General features: G+C 40.4%; 1 protein-coding gene across 3 annotated transcripts in view; it reads left to right on the top strand.

Moving 5' to 3' along the window:
- SPIN1 (spindlin 1) overlaps positions 1-18733 on the top strand; it is a 61286-nt gene extending 42553 nt beyond the window's left edge. For 2 of the 3 annotated variants that reach the window (XM_066616388.1, XM_066616389.1), the window contains exons 2-6: positions 4791-5005; positions 8558-8606; positions 10871-11124; positions 12223-12456; positions 15240-18733. In XM_066616388.1, coding sequence (XP_066472485.1) covers positions 4954-5005; positions 8558-8606; positions 10871-11124; positions 12223-12456; positions 15240-15439 — 789 coding nt within the window. In that variant the 5' untranslated portion in view covers positions 4791-4953 and the 3' untranslated portion in view covers positions 15440-18733. Of the gene's footprint in view, positions 1-4790; positions 5006-6784; positions 6878-8557; positions 8607-10870; positions 11125-12222; positions 12457-15239 lie in introns of all 3 variants that reach the window. The other variant, XM_066616390.1, reaches the window with a different exon arrangement.
- The last annotated feature ends 546 nt before the right edge of the window (positions 18734-19279 follow it).

The raw sequence follows: 19279 nt of genomic DNA, 5'->3' as shown, positions 1-19279 counted from the left end.
AGATGCATAAAGTGGTCTTTTAGGTAGAGTAATTGTATTGTAAAGGCCACTACTATGGACTCTACCCTTGGACATTTTCTAGTATGTGCAGGTACATTTGCTAATCCAGGATTTGGTTTATTCCTCCTGCAAGATAGGGCACAAAATATTTACACTGGAAAGGATGAATCATAGGCAGGAAGAACAAGTGAAAGAAGTGTGTGGAAGCAACCCAGGACCTTCTACAAAGTGGGTGCAATGGTGCAGTTTGCCTCGACGCTCTGTGGTCAGTCCTGCTCATTGCAGTGATTAAATGGGATGTTAGCATCCTTTTCTTCCTTGAAGTAGTTTATATGCTGCCAGAAACCATTTCTAGTCTGTGGTGCAATCACACATGCAGGTCATGAGATGTCCCATTGCACTCTGGGATAGTTGATGATACTCCCAGAGAAGCAGTGCTTCAGTTTGTGGAAACAGCAATGTTGCAGTTTTCAGCAAGATGGAAACCTGCCACCACCATCAATAAGTACCCTAGATTCAGCCAGTGTTTTTTTTTGTTTGTTTTTTGCTGACTTGAGTTATTTGCAAGGGCTCCATTCCCAGAACTCTCCTGCATGGCAAAAATTGCATTAAAGGAAATCCATTTCAAATCACTGTCCCTCTGCTAGGCGATTCCAAAACAGCCTTGCTGACCTTTGTAATGTAAGACAGAGTCATTAGGCAGATAATCTATCAATCTCTCTCTCTCCAGGTGCTTAGAAAGGCTTCACTCTGAGCCAGCAACCCCTCCCTTCCCCTGGACTGCAGCACTGGAAAAGAATGGTGTGCAAAGTGATTATCATTCTTGCTCAGGGGAAAGGGAGGAGTTGCTTGCCTTGGAGTGAAGCTGTTCTAAGTGCCTAGAGAGAATGATTGATGGATTGTCAGCTGGCTGCCCTCTCTTGCATTCACAAGGCTATTGTTAAGCAACATTTTTCCTTTAAAGGGCCATTCTTATCGCATTGAGATAAAACCGCAGGTGAAAAATCAATGGAAATACATGTTATACCTGTATTTCCAATTCTTGATAAGGGTCTCTTGAAAAATCAATGAAAGTGCCAACTGATTTTTGCTTCCTTTCTGTGCTATAATGCTATCACCATCTCTCCTTTTATATTGCAGTTGCCTACTAATTGCACTTGGAATACTTGATCGTTTTTCTTCCACTGTGATGACTTCCTTTACGTGCAGAGACACTTCTGGCTGCTCATAGTCTACGCCTTCTGTACTCTTTCGGGCTTGTTATGCCTTCCTTCTGCCATACCCACTATCCTGATGCATCCTCTCTAAACTTACCCATGAATCTCTGTATCTATCTCAATCTGCCTCCCTAATCTGTCTCTTCCACTTGTCTCCACGTACACCTCTTATCATAGTTGATAACTAAACTCCTAATCAAGTTGGCTCATTTTCAGTCTGTTTTCCTTCTAATCTTTTCATCTCATCACTTAATTTTCTGGCCTCTTACTCCTAACCCCATTCCTCTTTTTTCCTTCCTATTCTATCTCCTTCCTGCCTGCTTCACCCCTTCCCCATTTAATCCTAAAAGTCTCCTACAGGACATGCCCCCTTCCTTCTATTTAGAATTAGTCTTGTTTTGTCCATCTCCTCCTGATCAATCCCTGTTCTCTCTCTGGCCACATACTTTTCGTAGCAATAACTCTTCCTTGCTGTGGTGGCAGTTTTCTTTCTAGCTTGTGCTCCCTCCCTCCCTTTTGCATGCAGGTGAGAGAGTGCAAGATGAGAAGCAATGGAAGCAAAGGTTTTAAAATCCACATCCATAATGGAAATTCAGGCATGTGCTCCTTAACAACTGTTTGCATATATGATGGTGGTCAAAGCATAATAAAGATGCTCTTAATGAGGCAATCACGTCTCCCATAGCCTGCAGCAGAGTGTCTCTTTATACAATAGAGAGGCTTTTAAAGCAAAGAAGAGGCAATCTATCTCCAGTAACCTGTGCAGCCAGCTAGTGTCTGGCAGGAAGTGTCTGTTTACGCAATAAAGGCAACAGGTTGGACTGAATGTTCACTTAATGACCTAATTGCATAACAGCGGGGATTAGAGGATATATCCCCATTGTTAAGTGATGCACACCTATATGTAGAGCATCGGTACACTAAACTCCCCACCCTACCCCTTCCCCACCACCATGGTTTTGGAAGTTGCCCAGCAATTTAGAACTATAATCATGAATAGGATGGATTCAGCTGAGTTACTGCAGTGTAATTTTTCACAGGACTTCAGTGTAGGACTGTTTTGCTAACCTGGGTTAAGAAAAAGCATTTATTGGCAAACTTTAGAGACTCCAAATACTTGAGTGACACGTGGTCGCTGTGCTTCTGAGCTGGCGCTCAACTTTGGCACAAACAAATCTGCCTCTTTAGAATATTGTGTGTGTAAAACAATCATGATCTTAGTTCTTTGTGGCTTCTGTATAGTTGCCTTGTGTAGCTGAATTGACTGATCAGTTTGATCATGTGGAGCAGGGGTGTCCAAACTTTTTGGCAGGAGGACCACATCATCTCTGACACTGTCAGGGGCCGGGGAAAAAAGAATTAATTTACATTTAAAATTTGAATTAATTTACATACTTGAATTTATTAGAGATGGAACTTACGAATGAATGCAGGTCTTGCAGTATCTCAAGGCCTATAAAAGGCCTTGCACAAAGCAAGGCCACCCTTTCCTTTGCTGCCACTGCTGCATCACAGATGGGAAACAGCAAATAGTGGAGGGAGCCCTTGTACCACACAGCTCAGGTGAGAGGTCGAACAGTCGTCCTCATGCTGAGAGCAGTTGCATTGGGCCAGAGGCTCATTGGAGACTGGGGGCTCCCCGAGGGCCTGATTAGGAGCCCCCGAGGGCTGCAAGTGGCCCCCGGGCTGGGGTTTGGGCACCCCTGATGTGGAGTAATCATACTTGAGTGGCAAGTTGCTTTAGTTCAAAGCTTGTCAATAAAACCTACGTTTTGGCTGGCTATCTCTTGCCTTAAAACCTCTTGGAATGTATTAGTTCCAGGTGCACCACTGTGTGTAACTAGATGTTTCCTGCTATGAGATCAAAGGAACAATAACCTCTGTTCAGAATGTGGGATCTGAAACCTGGGCATCCTAGTTCAGGACATCCTAGAATAACTGGTCATGTAAATTGCATCCTAGGCAGTATTACTGCAGTATCTTGTTGATTTTGAGATTTAATTCAGAAGTTTAATTTAAATATAAATCTGTTAACTTAAATGACACCAATTGTGGACACCTGAAATCTGGAATGCTGAGATTCTAGAATTGAGAGGGAGCAGAAGAAGCCGTTTATTCTTATGATAATATTGGTGTCCCTGCATCTGAGAAACAAGGAGAAGGCATCTCTTTTTTTTCCTCTTTGCATGCCAGATTCCAATGGTGTGCATCTGAATGTGTGTGTGTGTCTCTGTCTGTCTGCTGATTATAGGATTAGGGAAGCTTAGCTAGCTAGAGTGGACAGGGATGTGCCCTCTTTGAAGTGAACTTTCTCAATTGGAAAATCACTTGTAACTTCTTTCTATGACTGCAAGGTCTGTTTTAAAATGACCCTTTTGGTATTTGCTGATGTGAGTCTACCTATGTTAAAATCCAGCAATACTGTGGATCTGGTCCTGTAAATGCAGTTATTGTGTACTCGTCCTGTTTGATATGTTTTTGCTGACTACTGCAAGTGTTCAGTTATTTTATAATGGTATGGGGGGGGGGAAACTGCCCACACAGATCTGCGCATCATGTCAGAATTCATATGAAAACTTTGATGTTTGGCAGTTGTGACTGGAAGTTCATGCAAGAATATAACTGTCACGCTAAAAACTGTTTAATGGAATGACTTTTCTATTTTTAACCTACATTCACAATCCCAAATGCTTTTACATTGTGGTGATTGGGAGAGGCTTTGATCAATAACTCCTTCCTGGTTATAATGAATAATATAACCAAATGAAAATGTTCTTTCACAAAAATTTTGAAGTTTTGTAATGTTTGCACTCCTGCTCAGGGACCACTAGAAAGGGCTACAGTGAATGCAGACTTTTGCGAGCAAATCAGAATCAAGTCTTTCTGTAAAATGTGTGAGTTGAATCTGATTGCTTTGAATGCTGTTATACAAGAGATGTTGCAAAATAGAATAAAAATAAGTTCACAGTGTGGATGTGCACTTGGGCATATGAATGTTTTACTTCATTGCCTGTCTGCCTTCTTCCAACCCACATTGGGATTTGAAGAAACCCTGGATGCTAGTAAGGAAGCAGAGGCACCAGTGAAAAGGGGAAGTAGTTGGCTAAACTTTGATTTTGCACACTCTAACTTGCATAGCTATTGAGAGTTGGCCACAAGAGGGTGCTAAAAAGCTTTTTCTAAATGCACAGTTGGTTTGATACAAGCATGCTTCAGGTATGCAGAGTCTATCTTGGATGCTTTCACCTTTTGAGAAAACACAAAATTATTGAACTCAGTAATTTGAACTGAACAAAGTATGTCCCCAGCTCTTGTCTGTCTTCCTAGAGGAAGGCAGATGCTTCTGCAACAGCATCTCTGATGTACCCTGCCAGGCCTCAATAGGAACAAAGAGGGATAGCACTGCTACCAGTGGTACTAGAATAGAGATGGAGGGGCAAGAATTGGTGGGTTGGAAGCTTTCTTTTCTAGTGAGGGTGGAAAGAGAAGCCTGATCCATAAGGTTCTAGCTGCTAATATTGTCATATGGGTTACTTATTAGCAGTCGTTTAGGTACAACTCTTTGTCTTGCAGAGTATTATAATTGAAGGAGCATCCACTACGTTTTGGGGGAACAGAGAATCCTGGTTTGGTGTGTTGCCTTATAATTCCAAGACGGAGGAAACTTTACAGCACCAGTTGGAACTGGATTTTCACCCTAGTTTAGCAGCTTTGCTGCTCACATAAATACAGATGAATGAAGACCCCATTTGGAAAGGCACCAGGTCAGCGATCCAGAGCTGATGCAGGTATGTATTAGCTCTGCATTCCACCAGCATATTGTAAATAGTAAGGGTGATGGTGTCAGAAGCTCGGTTTCTGTATGCTGATACTTGTACTCTGCAAGTGCTTGCTAGCACATTTATACCAGGGTGTTCCACATGGCCAAAGCAACATAAGAGTCACTTTGACATGAATGAAGAATTGCTAATGTTCCCACCGTTCTCTTGAATTATCAGCTAGCAGGATCATTTCTGTCAGCTACAATGGTGAGCACTTGTATAGTCTGGAATATCTGTTCCAAGAACTGTCACAGGTTTAAAGGCTACACTGAAACCCTATGTCTTTTGCACCTACCTTTTAGTAATATGGTTTTATGATGAGCAGTGTTGCATCACTTCTTTGTCCCCTTACTTGAGACTAAGGGCATGTCTGCCCTTAGCTCTTTTAGCCTCTTAAGGTAGCTTGCTTAATTTTGGAGCTCTTTTAGTATTGCTTGAGTACCCTATGCAGAGACATTCTCACCTGCACACTGTAAGAAGTAGGAAAAGAATGATCTTGCCCCCTTGACACACCAGACATTCTTGTGTTAGGCAGTTCATGTGTATTTGTTTGTGGAATATAGAAGATAGGTATGGAGCCTTTTGCGTTGGGGGTACACACACAAACCTCTACATCTGATTAATTGGACTGCAGTTGATAAAAGCTTGTGCTGCAATATGTGTAGTGTTAAGGTACTATGAGACTCTTGTTGCTTTTCAAAAGTTTTACTGGATAAAAATAAAATAGACACTGTAGATTTTCAGTAAGAAATACATTTTAAACATGAGAGGAATGTTGCATAATTGCATTAGAAGTGCAACATGAGGGATAAGCTGTGACCAGATCTTTCTGACCGATCAGACATAAACTTATCAGGACAATTTGTTTGTCAGCAGTCTAATTTTGATAATGGCTGGTGTCAAAGATTTGTAACGGGTAACTTTTTTTGAAAAGATTAATGCTACCAGTTCCAACATTCCCTAGGTTCTGCCAAGGCAAGTCTGCAGTGCCTTTCCATATCAATTTAAATATGTGACGTTCTGTAGATTATAAGCAAGCATACCAAAGACTGTTTAAAGATTCAGTGGCATTTGAAATGTGAAGAGGAAGGCAAGATACAGTCTCTTATTCTCTAGAAATGGCCTTGTATGGAAACTTTTTGCTAACATTTCAAGTTGTATCAAAGCACAACTGAAATAGGTTTAGATGAGCTGCAGCAGCCATGAGATGTACAGCTGGGAATTGCAGTTCAACTCAAAACAACAGAAAATGGCATTCTAAAGACTTAATGCCATTTTCTGTTGTTGGGGGTGAACTGCAGTTCCCAACTGTACATGGCTGATGCAGTTCATCTAGAGATTCTTTAGAATCCAATTCCCATTCTGTAGAATCCAATTCACTGTAAAAGCACTTATAGTTGATGTAGCAAAAAAATAACGTTCAGGGTGCCCTGGTAGTCTCATGTTGAATCCACTGATAACTGAATTGGGGAGCAGGGCTAATACAAAGTTCTTCTGTTCATTGCACCTTTGTTTATGTAAGCACACCTTGACATAAGGTTGAACATTGCATTACCTTGGTTTTCTCTCTTAATGGTTGGATATGTTCCAGTTGTATGGAACCTTCTAAAACCTAGTGAAGATTGGGTCCTCCATGGTGCTTTGGTTGCCAAGCAAATTGTATTGCAAGATTGAAAATCTCTAAATGACTTTCCTCACCTCTCTAATCTAATGTCTTGCTATCTTGTGCATTAATTCAACTACTAGTATTCGGTTCAAATGAGTCAACAGAAGAAACAGCTTGCTGTTTCTCAAAGTTAGAAATCTGAGTCAATATCATCGCCTACTCCAGGACCTTAGGTGAGTTCTTTAGCCTGATATTTTCCCATTAGTAAAGTATAGAGAAGTGTCTGTCTTCAAAAACTGCTGCAAGAATTAATGTCAGGGCATCTGCTTGCCATGATCATGAGCATCTCATCTGTATTACTTTCTGGAAGTGTCGGGTCTTTGCATAATACTAGACCAGGGGTGCCCAAACCCCAGCCCTGGGGCCACATGCGGCCCTTGAGGCCTCTCAATGCGGCCCTCAGGGAGCCCCCAGTCTCCAATGAGCCTCTGGCCCTCCAGAGATTTGTTGGAGCCTGCACTGGCCCTATGCAACTGCTGTCTGCGTAAGGGTGACTGTTTGACCTCTTGTGTGAGCTGTGGGATGAGGGCTTCCTCCACTGCTTGCTGTTTCACATCTGTGATGCAGCAGCGGCAGCAAAGGAAAGGCCAGCCTTGCTTTGTGCAAGGCCTTTTATAGGCCTTGAGCTATTGCAAGACCTTCATGCATTAATATAAGTTCATCTTTAATATATTTATGTAAACTTATGTAAATTTTTTCAAATTTTAAATTAATTCTTTTTTTTTCCCTGGCCCCTGACACAGTGTCAGAGAGCTGATGTGGCCCTCCTGCCAAAAACTTTGGACACCCCTGTACTAGATGTAACAGCTGTGGTGTTAAATGTTTTGTAAACATGGAAATATTTGACTTTTGCTATCATAGCTTTTCAGAGAATTATATGGATAAGGGTTGATTACTGCAGTTGAACTAGAACTAATGAACTTGTCAAGAAGAGGTTCTGATTCCTTTTACATGGAGTCTTCCAAGTTGTGATGGAAATCTTTTCCTGCTGGGCTTTACTGCAGCAGAACTTTGCCATTGAATGCCATTGGCTACTTCAAGATAGGTATTGCATTTGGAGAGGGCTTAGGAGAGTATACACTGAGTGCAGGTCCATCATCCCAGTCTCACCTGATGCCCACTCCTTTGTCAACAGTGACATTAATCGTGCATCTAGGTGTTGTGCATGAAATATTGAAGTGTGCCAATTTAGAGCATGCCAAAAAGGTATATTACTGCTTGTAAACACTGAAACACAAAAGCATCAAACAAGTACAGGCAATTCTAAAAGATAAGCCAAAAAGTAATTGCTTTTGGTTATACATGGATAAGATTTTCTGACACAGCACAAAGACTTGGTCGCTATCCATGTACTGGCAATTGAACATGAAATGTGATGGCGCGGCACATTGTAGGAGGGGTGATTTCTTCCTTGCGGAAGAGAGAATGCATTTTGGGAATGGCAAATGTGAGCCTCCCCCATGGAGCAGTTGGTTTTGAAGTCTTCTTTCCCAGAAAGAAAAATTGAATAGGAAAGTGGTTAGAGAAGGTAAACAGTGTTGCTTGTTTGCATCCATTTAGGTAAATACTTGTCGTTTTGATAAGTAACTGGGCGGTTAGGAGGTGTAATATGAAAGACATAATGAATATGATACAGCTCTCTGCAATGCATCTACGGTTCCATGAAATATATATATATAATCTATATGTTCTTATGGCAATCTTGGAACTAACCTTATAGATAGCCGGTGAACTAAAAGGGGCTTCTGTATGTCAGCATCAATATGAAATTAATTTCTGCATAGTGAAATCAAACTGTCTCTAAAACCTGCATATATCTGGTAACTTAGTCATTGTTGGCCTCTTTCTTACAGGGCATGCAGGTGTGTCTGCTAGCATGATGAAGAAGAGAGCTTCTCACAAGTAAGTGGCTCATAATCCTTAAAATCTAGTGCTTTTCCATTTTGGGGTGAGTTCTATAGCTTTAAAACTGTCACTTTTTGTAGAGTTGCATTTTACACATAGGAATGTGTAAATATCCTGATCCTAAAGATCTGGTGAAGGTTAACTGTTCACTGTTAACTCGAGAGATAAGAGATTTGAATTCTCCAGGAAGTACAGGTATGCGTAGCTGAACAGGGATACATTCTGTGAATCCTGTCATTATTATTACTTATGTGTTGTACTCATGTTTTCATTAGGAGACCCCCAGAGGCCGCTTCTGGGTCACACTGGGCTTCTGCAGGAGTCACAATGGCCCGCAAACCAGAAGTAGCTTCTGAAAACTGGAAGTAGCTTTCTGGGGCTTCTGTGGGACATCTTGAGGCCCAGCATGACCCCAAAAAGGCCTCTGGGGCCTCCTAATGACAGCACCAACACAAAGGTAAGGCGTTTTCAGGTACTGTACAGTAAACCAACAATGGAAGTTGTATATGCAGTCTGTCATTAGCCGGAATGTTGCTAAGCAACACACACCTGTATTTGTGTGTTTTTCAAACTATGGGTTGCAATCCACTTGGTAGGTTGTGACCTGATTGTTGGTGGGTCGCGAAGCTGAGACTGACAGACTGATAATGGAGAGGGAAACTGCATGGAGCCCTATGGAAAGTGAAATGAGCCACAGTACATGTTTACTCATGAGTAGTCAAATGTGCCTTGGTCCATTGTGAAGGGCAGGCCGAACACAGCCCCCAAAAACACCCGAGAAAGAAGTTTCTCCATCCAAGCCGACAAATTTATTGAGCCCTATGGAAAGTGAACTAAGCTACACGTTTGTGTTTACTCATGAGTAAGCAAACGTGCCCTGGCTTGTATTGAAGGTCAGGCGAAGGGGATGCCTCAGAATGGCCCTGACTTGATGATTGTGGAGCTCAGCAAATGCTCCAGAAGGTAGCCCCCTCTGTTAAAAACAGGCTTCCAGCTGGTAAAGAAACTTTTTTCTTTTTTAGTCTTTCAAACCTAGGTAGATTCTAATAATTTCCAGTTTTAAAAAGTGGGCTTCACTGGTTTGAGAACCACTACTTTATTGGAAAGGGTTGCTGTCTTTTCCAGACTCTTTCTCCCCCTCAGTGGAACCTCATTTCCTCTCCTCTCCTTCCTCTCCTGGGATTCTAATGATATTGAGAGCTTTGAATATCAATCTAGTCCAACAAAAAACATGTTAGATTTAAAACTGATTTTGTTCCAAATAACACTGAACTTATTTAAATATAAGAATTTAAATTGAACTAGCACTGGGTAGGGCTGAAAATCTTACTGATTCTGGGGGAGAGTGTTATGATTTGAGGTTATTACAGGCAGGCTACAGTGAGAATTCACTTGGTGGAACAGGGCTGGCTTCCCCAGGTCATCTCACTTTATTTATTTGTTTTACTTTAATATTATATATTTAATTATAAGTAATTATAATATTATAAATCAATATATTATATTACATTATCAATATGATTATAAATAATCATTTATTTTAATTTATATAATTATTTATAGCCTGCCTATCTAGGGACAATGATGCAATTTCATTGTTTACCATGGGCAATTTCAGTGCTTGCTGCATTCTCGGGAAAACACTTCCTGCTTGATTATGTCACTTCCAGCCACGACATCACTTCCAGGTTAATGCCATCACTTCTGGTGGGTCCCGGATTATCATACTGAAAAGTGGGCCCTGGTGCAAAAAGTTTGAGAACCACTGAACTAGAGCAAGACTATATCAAGCTCTTTTTAAATAATGCAATTTCTTGTTAAGAAAAGAATAAAAGGCTTTTACTCAGTCTTGAGTGACATTTAAACAAATATTGAGTTCCAGTCACCGTTCTTTTGGCCTCAGTTCTATGATTTAGCATGGCTCAAGAATATTCTTTAGAGTGCAACCAAACAAATGCTATAGTAGCAAATGTCTGCATTTTAGGAAATGATGAAATTAATTAATTTCCAAAGTATTCAAAACTAAGCTGATAGTTAAAGATTGATAATGGGGATAGTCACATGTTATGATTTCACCTCTCCACCCAGGATGCAGTGCACACCCCATTGGCATGGCTGCCTCAAGGGAGTGCTAGTGCTTCCTAGGGGCATGTCCCTGAAAATGTTTGTGAGATGCTCAGTTTTAAAGAAGATACTGTGATATTTCAGCACTAAAGCTTATGGAGGGTATATATGTGTACCTATTATTTTTAAAAATACAGAAAGCATCGAAACAACATGGGACCAAGCAAACCCATTTCTCAACCCAGAAGAAATATCGTGGGCTGCAGAATACAGCATGGATGGAAAGAAGGGAGTGGACCTGTAACACAGTGGAAAGGCACAGTCCTAGATCAGGTTCCTGTAAATCCCTCTCTCTACCTTATAAAATACGATGGATTTGATTGTGTCTATGGACTAGAACTTCACAAAGATGAGAGAGTTTCAGCACTTGAAGTCCTTCCAGACAGAGTTGGTAAGTGTCGTGGTGTACCTAGATGCCTTGGTTTAGTCCATTGTCAAAATTTAGAAAAGTGGATGGGGAATGGTATATTCAACCAATGATACATGGTTGAGACTATCTTCTGGTGTTGTAGGTTTGCCGCTTTTGGCTCTCCAGGAAGAGGAGGAAAGCGGGATATAAATTTTTAAATAAAATGAACCTGACCAAGGCCATTTAAAGACCAATTCTTGGACTTATGCTTGGAAATAAAATTGAAAGTTAGAGCAGATAGCACATGTGTAAAGTGACCATTTGGAACATACCCACTAATTAAACAGGTTGTCACATGTTGAACAAATTGGAGTTTCTAAAATTGTCTTCAATAGTCAGCCATAATTAAACCATATAAAGGTTACCAAGATGTGTATCACACAAAGTAGTATTGGCATTTGTGGAAAATACTGGATAATCTGACAGACGACTGTGAACTAATTTGTTGACAGTCCCCTCAAAAAGCTCGTTAAAACAAATTGATAAGCTGTTGCTTGATAAGATGCAGAATTGGGAACCACAGTATGATACCAGACCATAGTATGATATTTCTGGTGTATCGATTGGAGTCTTAGGAGAATGTGTTCTCTGTATCTAAATGCTTTTGCAAACATTTGTCTTGAGCACTTGACAATAGACTAAATATTTGTAATAACATTAAACTCTCTGTAAAGATTGCATGCATGGGCCACTCCCTTCTTCTTAGTCATCTCTAAAACTAGAGACTTCTTCCGTGTTTAGAAGTTTACTTCAGCTTTCAAATTATTGCAATTGCTGAAGTAACTTCTTGACCAGAATATGATGGGAACTGTTCACTATCTAGTCATGTTTGGAGTCCTGCACCTCAGCCTAGAATTACTTAGTTCTGAATTCAGGGAAATGGCTTTTAGTCTGTTAGTAATAATGCAGTCGTGTGCATGTGTACTCAAGACGTAAACCCCATTGCGTTCACTGGGGCTTACTACCAGGAAAGTATGCATAAGAGTGCATCCTAAGTTATCTATTTTTGTGGTCTTTTAAGATACAACAACCAATCTCTATCAACATTTGAATCTCATATCCCATATATTTCTGTTTCAGCTTCATCTAGAATCAGTGATGCCCACCTGGCAGACACAATGATTGGCAAAGCGGTGGAACATATGTTTGAGACAGAAGATGGCTCAAAAGATGAATGGAGGGGAATGGTCTTGGCTCGGGCACCTATAATGAACACATGGTTTTATATTACCTATGAGAAGGATCCTGTCTTGTACATGTACCAGCTCTTAGATGACTATAAAGAAGGTGACCTCCGTATTATGCCTGATTCTAGTAAGTTGACCAGTGTTTGATTCTCTCTCTAAATAAAGGAATCAGTTATGTTGAAATGCTTTGTTGGAGTATTCGTCATCTCTTATATTTTAATGGTGCATAATATATTCTTATGTTTTGCTTTTTGTGGATCGTATCCAACATTTAATTAGACACAACAAACTTACTTCCTTAGTCCAAATAAACTTAGAATCTAACCTTGTATGTTTAAAGTAGAACAGAAATAATGCTACCTGTGGCTAGTATTAACATGATTTTGGAGGTTCTGCAGGCAAAGTGAAACAGCAACTAATCTTTGGGAGAGCCACATGGGAGGGGAGCAGAAGCGTTGAACAGATTTCTGCCTTGTTTTATTCAAAGCAAGTTACAAGCAAAAATGACCAAAAAAACATGTTTCAAAAAAATTAACAAGGGTCCATATCATAAGAACATAAGAACAGCCCCACTGGATCAGGCCATAGGCCCATCTAGTCCAGCTTCCTGTATCTCACAGTGGCCCACCAAATGCCCCAGGGAGCACACCAGATAACAAGAGACCTCATCCTGGTGCCCTCCCTTGCATCTGGCATTCTGACATAACCCATTTCTAAAATCAGGAGGTTGCGCATACACATCATGGCTTGTACCCCATAATGGATTTTTCCTCCAGAAACTTGTCCAATCCCCTTTTAAAGGCGTCTAGGCTAGACGCCAGCACCACATCTTGTGGCAAGGAGTTCCACAGACCGACCACACGCTGAGTAAAGAAATATTTTCTTTTGTCTGTCCTAACCCGCCCAACACTCAATTTTAGTGGATGTCCCCTGGTTCTGGTATTATGTGAGAGTGTAAAGAGCATCTCCCTATCCACTCTGTCCATCCCCTGCATAATTTTGTATGTCTCAATCATGTCCCCCCTCAGGCGTCTCTTTTCTAGGCTGAAGAGGCCCAAACGCCGTAGCCTTTCTTCATAAGGAAGGTGCCCCAGCCCCGTAATCATCTTAGTCGCTCTCTTTTGCACCTTTTCCATTTCCACTATGTCTTTTTTGAGATGCGGCGACCAGAACTGGACACAATACTCCAGGTGTGGCCTTACCATCGATTTGTACAATGGCATTATAATACTAGCCGTTTTGTTCTCAATACCCTTCCTAATGATCCCAAGCATAGAATTGGCCTTCTTCACTGCCGCCGAACATTGGGTCGACACTTTCATGGACCTGTCCACCACCACCCCAAGAGCTCTCTCCTGATCTGTCACAGACAGCTCAGAACCCATCAGCCTATATCTAAAGTTTTGATTTTTTGCCCCAATGTGCATAACTTTACACTTACTGACATTGAAGTGCATCTGCCATTTTGCTGCCCATTCTGCCAGTCTGGAGAGATCCTTCTGGAGCTCCTCACAATCACTTCTGGTCTTCACCACTCGGAAAAGTTTGGTGTCGTCTGCAAACTTAGCCACTTCGCTGCTCAACCCTGTCTCCAGGTCATTTATGAAGAGGTTGAAAAGCACCTGTTAGCTCTGTTAGCTCTGTATGTGCTACACAAGTATGAGTTGTAGCCTGGATCCTTATGTTCTTTATACTTGCATCTTCCTCTGTGACTGCATATTATACCATCTTTGTGTTCCTCAGTTTTGGCATCTAGCTATTATGTAAACCCATGGGCAGTCAGATTTGCAATTGTAATTTAGCCATGTAATTCACTTAGAATTGTAATATGGTGGTCTAGGCTTTTGTGATCAGGGCTTGTCTCATAAAGCGCATGTAATAAACAGGTTTTTTTCTTGTTATGGTGTATCCCCCCCCGCCCGCTGCTTCTAATGCCATACTACAGGATTTAATCATGATCTGTTTGGGCTTGACCATTGCACAACTTCCGGAAGCACTCTAAAAAACATCTCTTCAGGGAATTTAGGTGACAACTAGGTTACTTGAAATCCTGAGAGACGGGGTGATCACAGTTTTTTAGTTTGTTTAATGTAATGTAAAATTATCACCCTTCTTGGTTCCGCAAGAATAGACGGCTGTAAAACAATAAGCTTTCTGGAACAAGTTGTAGATTATGACACAAAAAGTACATTGCGCAGCAAATACAAATTAACAATAAACTTTACTTTCCCATTTGTTATCAGCTTTGACCGCCTTTTAATCCAGGTTAAATGTACAGTGTGAAATAGTTAACTATGTGGGTTAGCTGGCTGCCTTTTGCTGGGAGGAGTTGGAGGAATTTGCGGAAGTGCAAATTCACTCTGAATCACCTGAGCTTCTAACCCAGTTGTATTTAAACTGAGCTGTAGCGACCTGAGTGCCCTGGCTACTTGCCCCTTAAGGGACGGGGGGGCAGGGGGGAAGCAGTGACGGGATCCGCTGCCTCCCGCCCCTCCCCTGCAAGGACTTACTGTGGTCCTCAAACTCCCTGAGAGTTTGAGAACCACAGATCTAACACTACAGTCTGTGTTAACTGCAGAATTCTAATCCATTTTCCACTTGTTTTCTGAATTGTGGACAGTAGCATAAGCATCAGATAAACCTCCAACAAGGTTTTCCTGTTGCAGCAAATTGAATAAGTGAGATGTCACATCTTTCAAACATGCAGATATGGTTATCTGGTAGACTGTGGTTTAAAGCTGTTTTGTACAAAAGCATCAGGTCATGCACATCCTGCTAATGTTGAAGCAATTGGTTAACTCTTTTTTGTGATTAAGCAGGGATTGTTGAGTCAACACTCAAAGCTAAAGACGAGAATCTGTTTTGTACAAATATGTTGTTGCTTAACTCAGTCAAACTTTGTGTTCTCAGATGACTCGCCTCCAGCAGAACGGGAGCCAGGTGAGGTTGTGGACAGCCTAGTTGGGAAACAAGTGGAATATGCCAAAGAAGATGGCTCAAAAAGAACTGGCATGGTCATTCATCAAGTTGAAGCCAAACCCTCTGTCTATTTCATCAAGTTTGATGATGATTTCCATATTTATGTCTATGATTTGGTGAAGACATCCTAGACACCACCATGCAAACTTTTGCCAAGCTTGTGGAACTTCAATGTAAAATTTGTAGACACAAAGACGTAACTGCTTTCCAGTTGATTTGAAAGCTTAAATGTCCCTGCGAGCCCACAATCTCTGCCAGGAAAAATATTCCATTGTGAACTATACAAACAGACTTTTGGGAAAACGACACATTTTGTGTAAGGGAGCTTCTTTTCTTGAAGGAAGTCTTGCGGGGGGGGGGGGAATGTATGTGGATGAAGTTGGAAAAAACAGCAGCTGCAAATTCAAGCTGTGTAAAGTGGATCTAGCAATGTAATCATTAACCTGATTTTTTTTAACAATTATAACTTTCCCTCAGCTTCTCACTTAACTGTTCAACTGCCACATGCAAGTGGAGCTTGATATTATATTGCTTTATGTATGTAACATTAAGTTTTCTTGTCTGGCAGTCCTTGTTTCCAGGGTTTGGGCAGAGATGACTATAAAACGTTTTAAGCAGTGTTAAGCAGTGCCTAACCCAATTAACAACATCTGTGTACTGTGTTCAGGTTAACTGTTGAGCTATTATTATGTGAGACTTTTGTACATTTTACTTTACAGGAAAGTAGACCGTGACAGACATGCAACACTGTTGATAAGAGAATGCAGAGTAAGAGTCCGTATTTCCAAAATTGTAGAACTTGATCAGTACACTTAAAACAAAGATGCCTTCAGTTCTAAATGTTGTTGTAGGGATTTTTTTTGTTACTTTCAGCACAACCCAAGTACTTGGTGCCATAGTAGTCTAGTACTTCATTTTACCTTTAGAGAATATTTCACAGCAACTACTGAGAATCTCAATATCAGAACTAGCAACCTAGATGTGGACTTGTTTGTGGAGTTAAAATCTGTTACATGTTAAAAAAAAAAACCTCACAGTAGTTCGCTTACACTAAAGGTGTGGCAGAGAAGGAAAATCCATTTTGCCTTCTACTTGATCTGCTGCATTCCTTCTCATTTTATTGTGTTTGGTCCAAGAAGGCATCTGTATTTGGGTTGTTGTTGTTTTTTTACCCCTCCTTTTCTGGCCTTTCTTCTTGGAATGCATTCAAATGAGACATCTTGCAACTCAAACCTGTTTTCACCTTTGTGGTGGTGTACATTTGTACTTGCTCGAGGTATGCTGTTTAATGTGAACTTCATTAAAAGAACACTAGGGTTCTGCATGCTAATGGTGTGCTATCTAACACAAGTTAGGCAGTCTCCATGGGTCAGTCATCTGCAACCCGATTGAGGATGTAAATAAGCAGCCCACAGCCACAGAATCCACTCTTTCCTTTTTTTGCAAGTTGTTAGGTAGGGAAGTGTGGCAGCTACTTTAATCAGTGGGGGGGGGGGGATACCAGAGTAGCAACAAAATTGTCAAGGCAGGCATTGCAGTAATAAAAACTGTTTTGCAGAAGTTTATGGCAAGCCAGCACCATTGCTTAGAGAAGAAGTCAGAAGGATGTTGCTAATCAGTTTTCTGAGGTCCAAATCACCTCTGGAGTGGGTATGCATATTGAAAACTTCATGTGGTTTTAAATCCTTTCTTTTTGCCTGATTTCATATTGTAGCCTTAAGGCTTGTGCCTCATTATGCTCTTTAATGGTAATAAATATTCGCCATATAAATACAGTATATTAAAATCTCTTGTCCATTGCTGCTGTTGCTTTTATGTCCAGTATTTCATCGTGGGCAATCAAAGGCAGGCTATTTGTCTTTTCCATGAAGAGCTTCTCAATGCAGTCCTTAAACCCTAGTACCTGAATCATAAATGTTCCTTGTGTTCTTGAACAAAGTGAGCAGATTTGCAGCCCAGTGTTTTTTTCATCCTGCAGATCTGTATGTTTTCTATTGACTCTTTAGAGTCCTGCATGTAAATCTCAAAGCTGAGCCTGGCTCCATGAGCCCAAGTTGATATTTGTGGCACAAGAATGAGTGAGTGTATTGAGCATACACAGGAGACACACAACATAGTACTTTGAACTGTGGGCTACAGAAATAATGATCCAAGGTATGTCTCAAGATATTTGCTGAGGATTAAGTAGACCGAAAATTTCAGATTCAAATGACTTGCAAATGAGGGTTTTCTGCAAGTCTGTTGAATACACCATTCTGCCAGTTTTAGAGTAATCTATATTCTGTATAAATTTTATGGTTTTTTAAGTGTCCACATTGTCTGCTTTTTTGATAGCTTAGACCACCTTTTTTGAGGCTTGAGACTAATTCTACTCCCTGCCCATCTGCTTTGGGCTTTGTTTTAGGCTCATGTTTCAGATCTGCATGCAGTGCTTGTTACCCTGGTAACTAAATGTTGGTTCCTTGTTCTAGGGGTTCAACATGAGTTTCTGAGTTATCATGGGGCTTGTGGTGGCACAAGCTATGGATCTGTGTATAAAAGTTACTGGCCTTTCTCTCCATTTACCTGCTGTAGTATTGTATATTGTGTGTTTTGCGTGATGTCAGGCTGCCCTGTAAAATTTTAAAAGGCAAACTTAAATGCAGACCATCCTTTTTTGCATGCTTAGAAGGTAGAATGTTCAGTGTAACAAAACGTAAAAGTTGCATGTTAAAAAAAATTTAGATTTTTAGTTTTTTTTTAATTTTGTGTTTTTGTGAATTTGCTTATTGTGCTGTTTTAATGGTGGTTAGTAGGATTAAATGCACTGGTGAGGCAAACATAGTGCCAACAGGAGGTAACTTTCCAGTTGTATGTGTCATGCAGCGTTTGAAGGGACCATGTACTCTGTTCAAAATGAAATAAAATCAGTTGAATTCAAACTATATGCTTTTTTGTGTGCCAAATCCCAAATTAAGTTGAAGTAGGATCATATTAAAAGAAACCCCAAACAATAATGGAACAAGCCTTTTTCACTGGATAAGTTTCGCCTCCTTAAATAAAACATTTTAAAAAATGAAGTCTTCTCCAAAGACACAGTAATTGCAACCATTTCAGAGAACCAAAAAGAAAAAGCTTCACCAATCTGTGGTTCCTTGGAAATGCTGCACTTTTTTGTGTATTACATCATTAGTGCAATTTGGATGGTTCTTGGTATGCGTATAGTTCAAAGGTCTTCGTGTTCACATTTTAAAATTAGGTAAATGACTTCATCTCTAGAGCTTGGTTTCATCTTTTTATTTTTAACAATGTAGACAGTTCCCTGTTCTCTGCATTTAGAAGTATAAACACTTTAAATCTGTTACTTAATTCTGTAAGTAATTTTTATAATTATGATGTAACTCTATCCTTAAAACATTTAAAATAAACCCTTTATGTGCAACTTATGACTGTAAATCTTGTTCTCATAAGGCAAATGTAGTGATGTGTTTAAAACTGTGAAGAAATTTTCTTCAGTTTTATAATTAAAATTATTTTAACAATGAGCCATTTATGCTGATATATATCTTGCTTCCGTAAGCAGATATGCTTCTTAGGCAACATGTGCCAACTAGGAAACTTAAAACATCCCTTTAAAACTGGTTAGAATTGTTTGGCCACAGAACAGCCTTAACTTCCCAAATCAGAATAAATAACATTGAAGGAAGTAATGCTAGCATGAAGAGCAACCTGAAAAAATATTTTTGTTATCCACTGCATATACACTTCTAGCACTAGTTCAGAAGGATCTTCTGGAATGTTGGTGCGTGCTTTTAGCAATGAGTGCTTTTGTTCAGAGTACTGATATGAAAACTATTGGATGTATTTTAATCTACAACTTGTCCTTCAAAGGCTATCAAGTTCTTGTATATAAAGTGTACCCACTTTCCCTTCAGCACTACAAAATGAGGCACAATGGTTAAGGGGTGATTTTGTGGAGGGGCCACAGCTCA

This window comes from Tiliqua scincoides, chromosome 2 (assembly GCF_035046505.1).
Source record: "Tiliqua scincoides isolate rTilSci1 chromosome 2, rTilSci1.hap2, whole genome shotgun sequence".
Taxonomy (NCBI): Eukaryota; Metazoa; Chordata; class Lepidosauria; order Squamata; family Scincidae; genus Tiliqua; species Tiliqua scincoides.
Note: the sequence above shows the minus strand (reverse complement) of the source record. Positions and strands in the feature narration are given on the sequence as shown.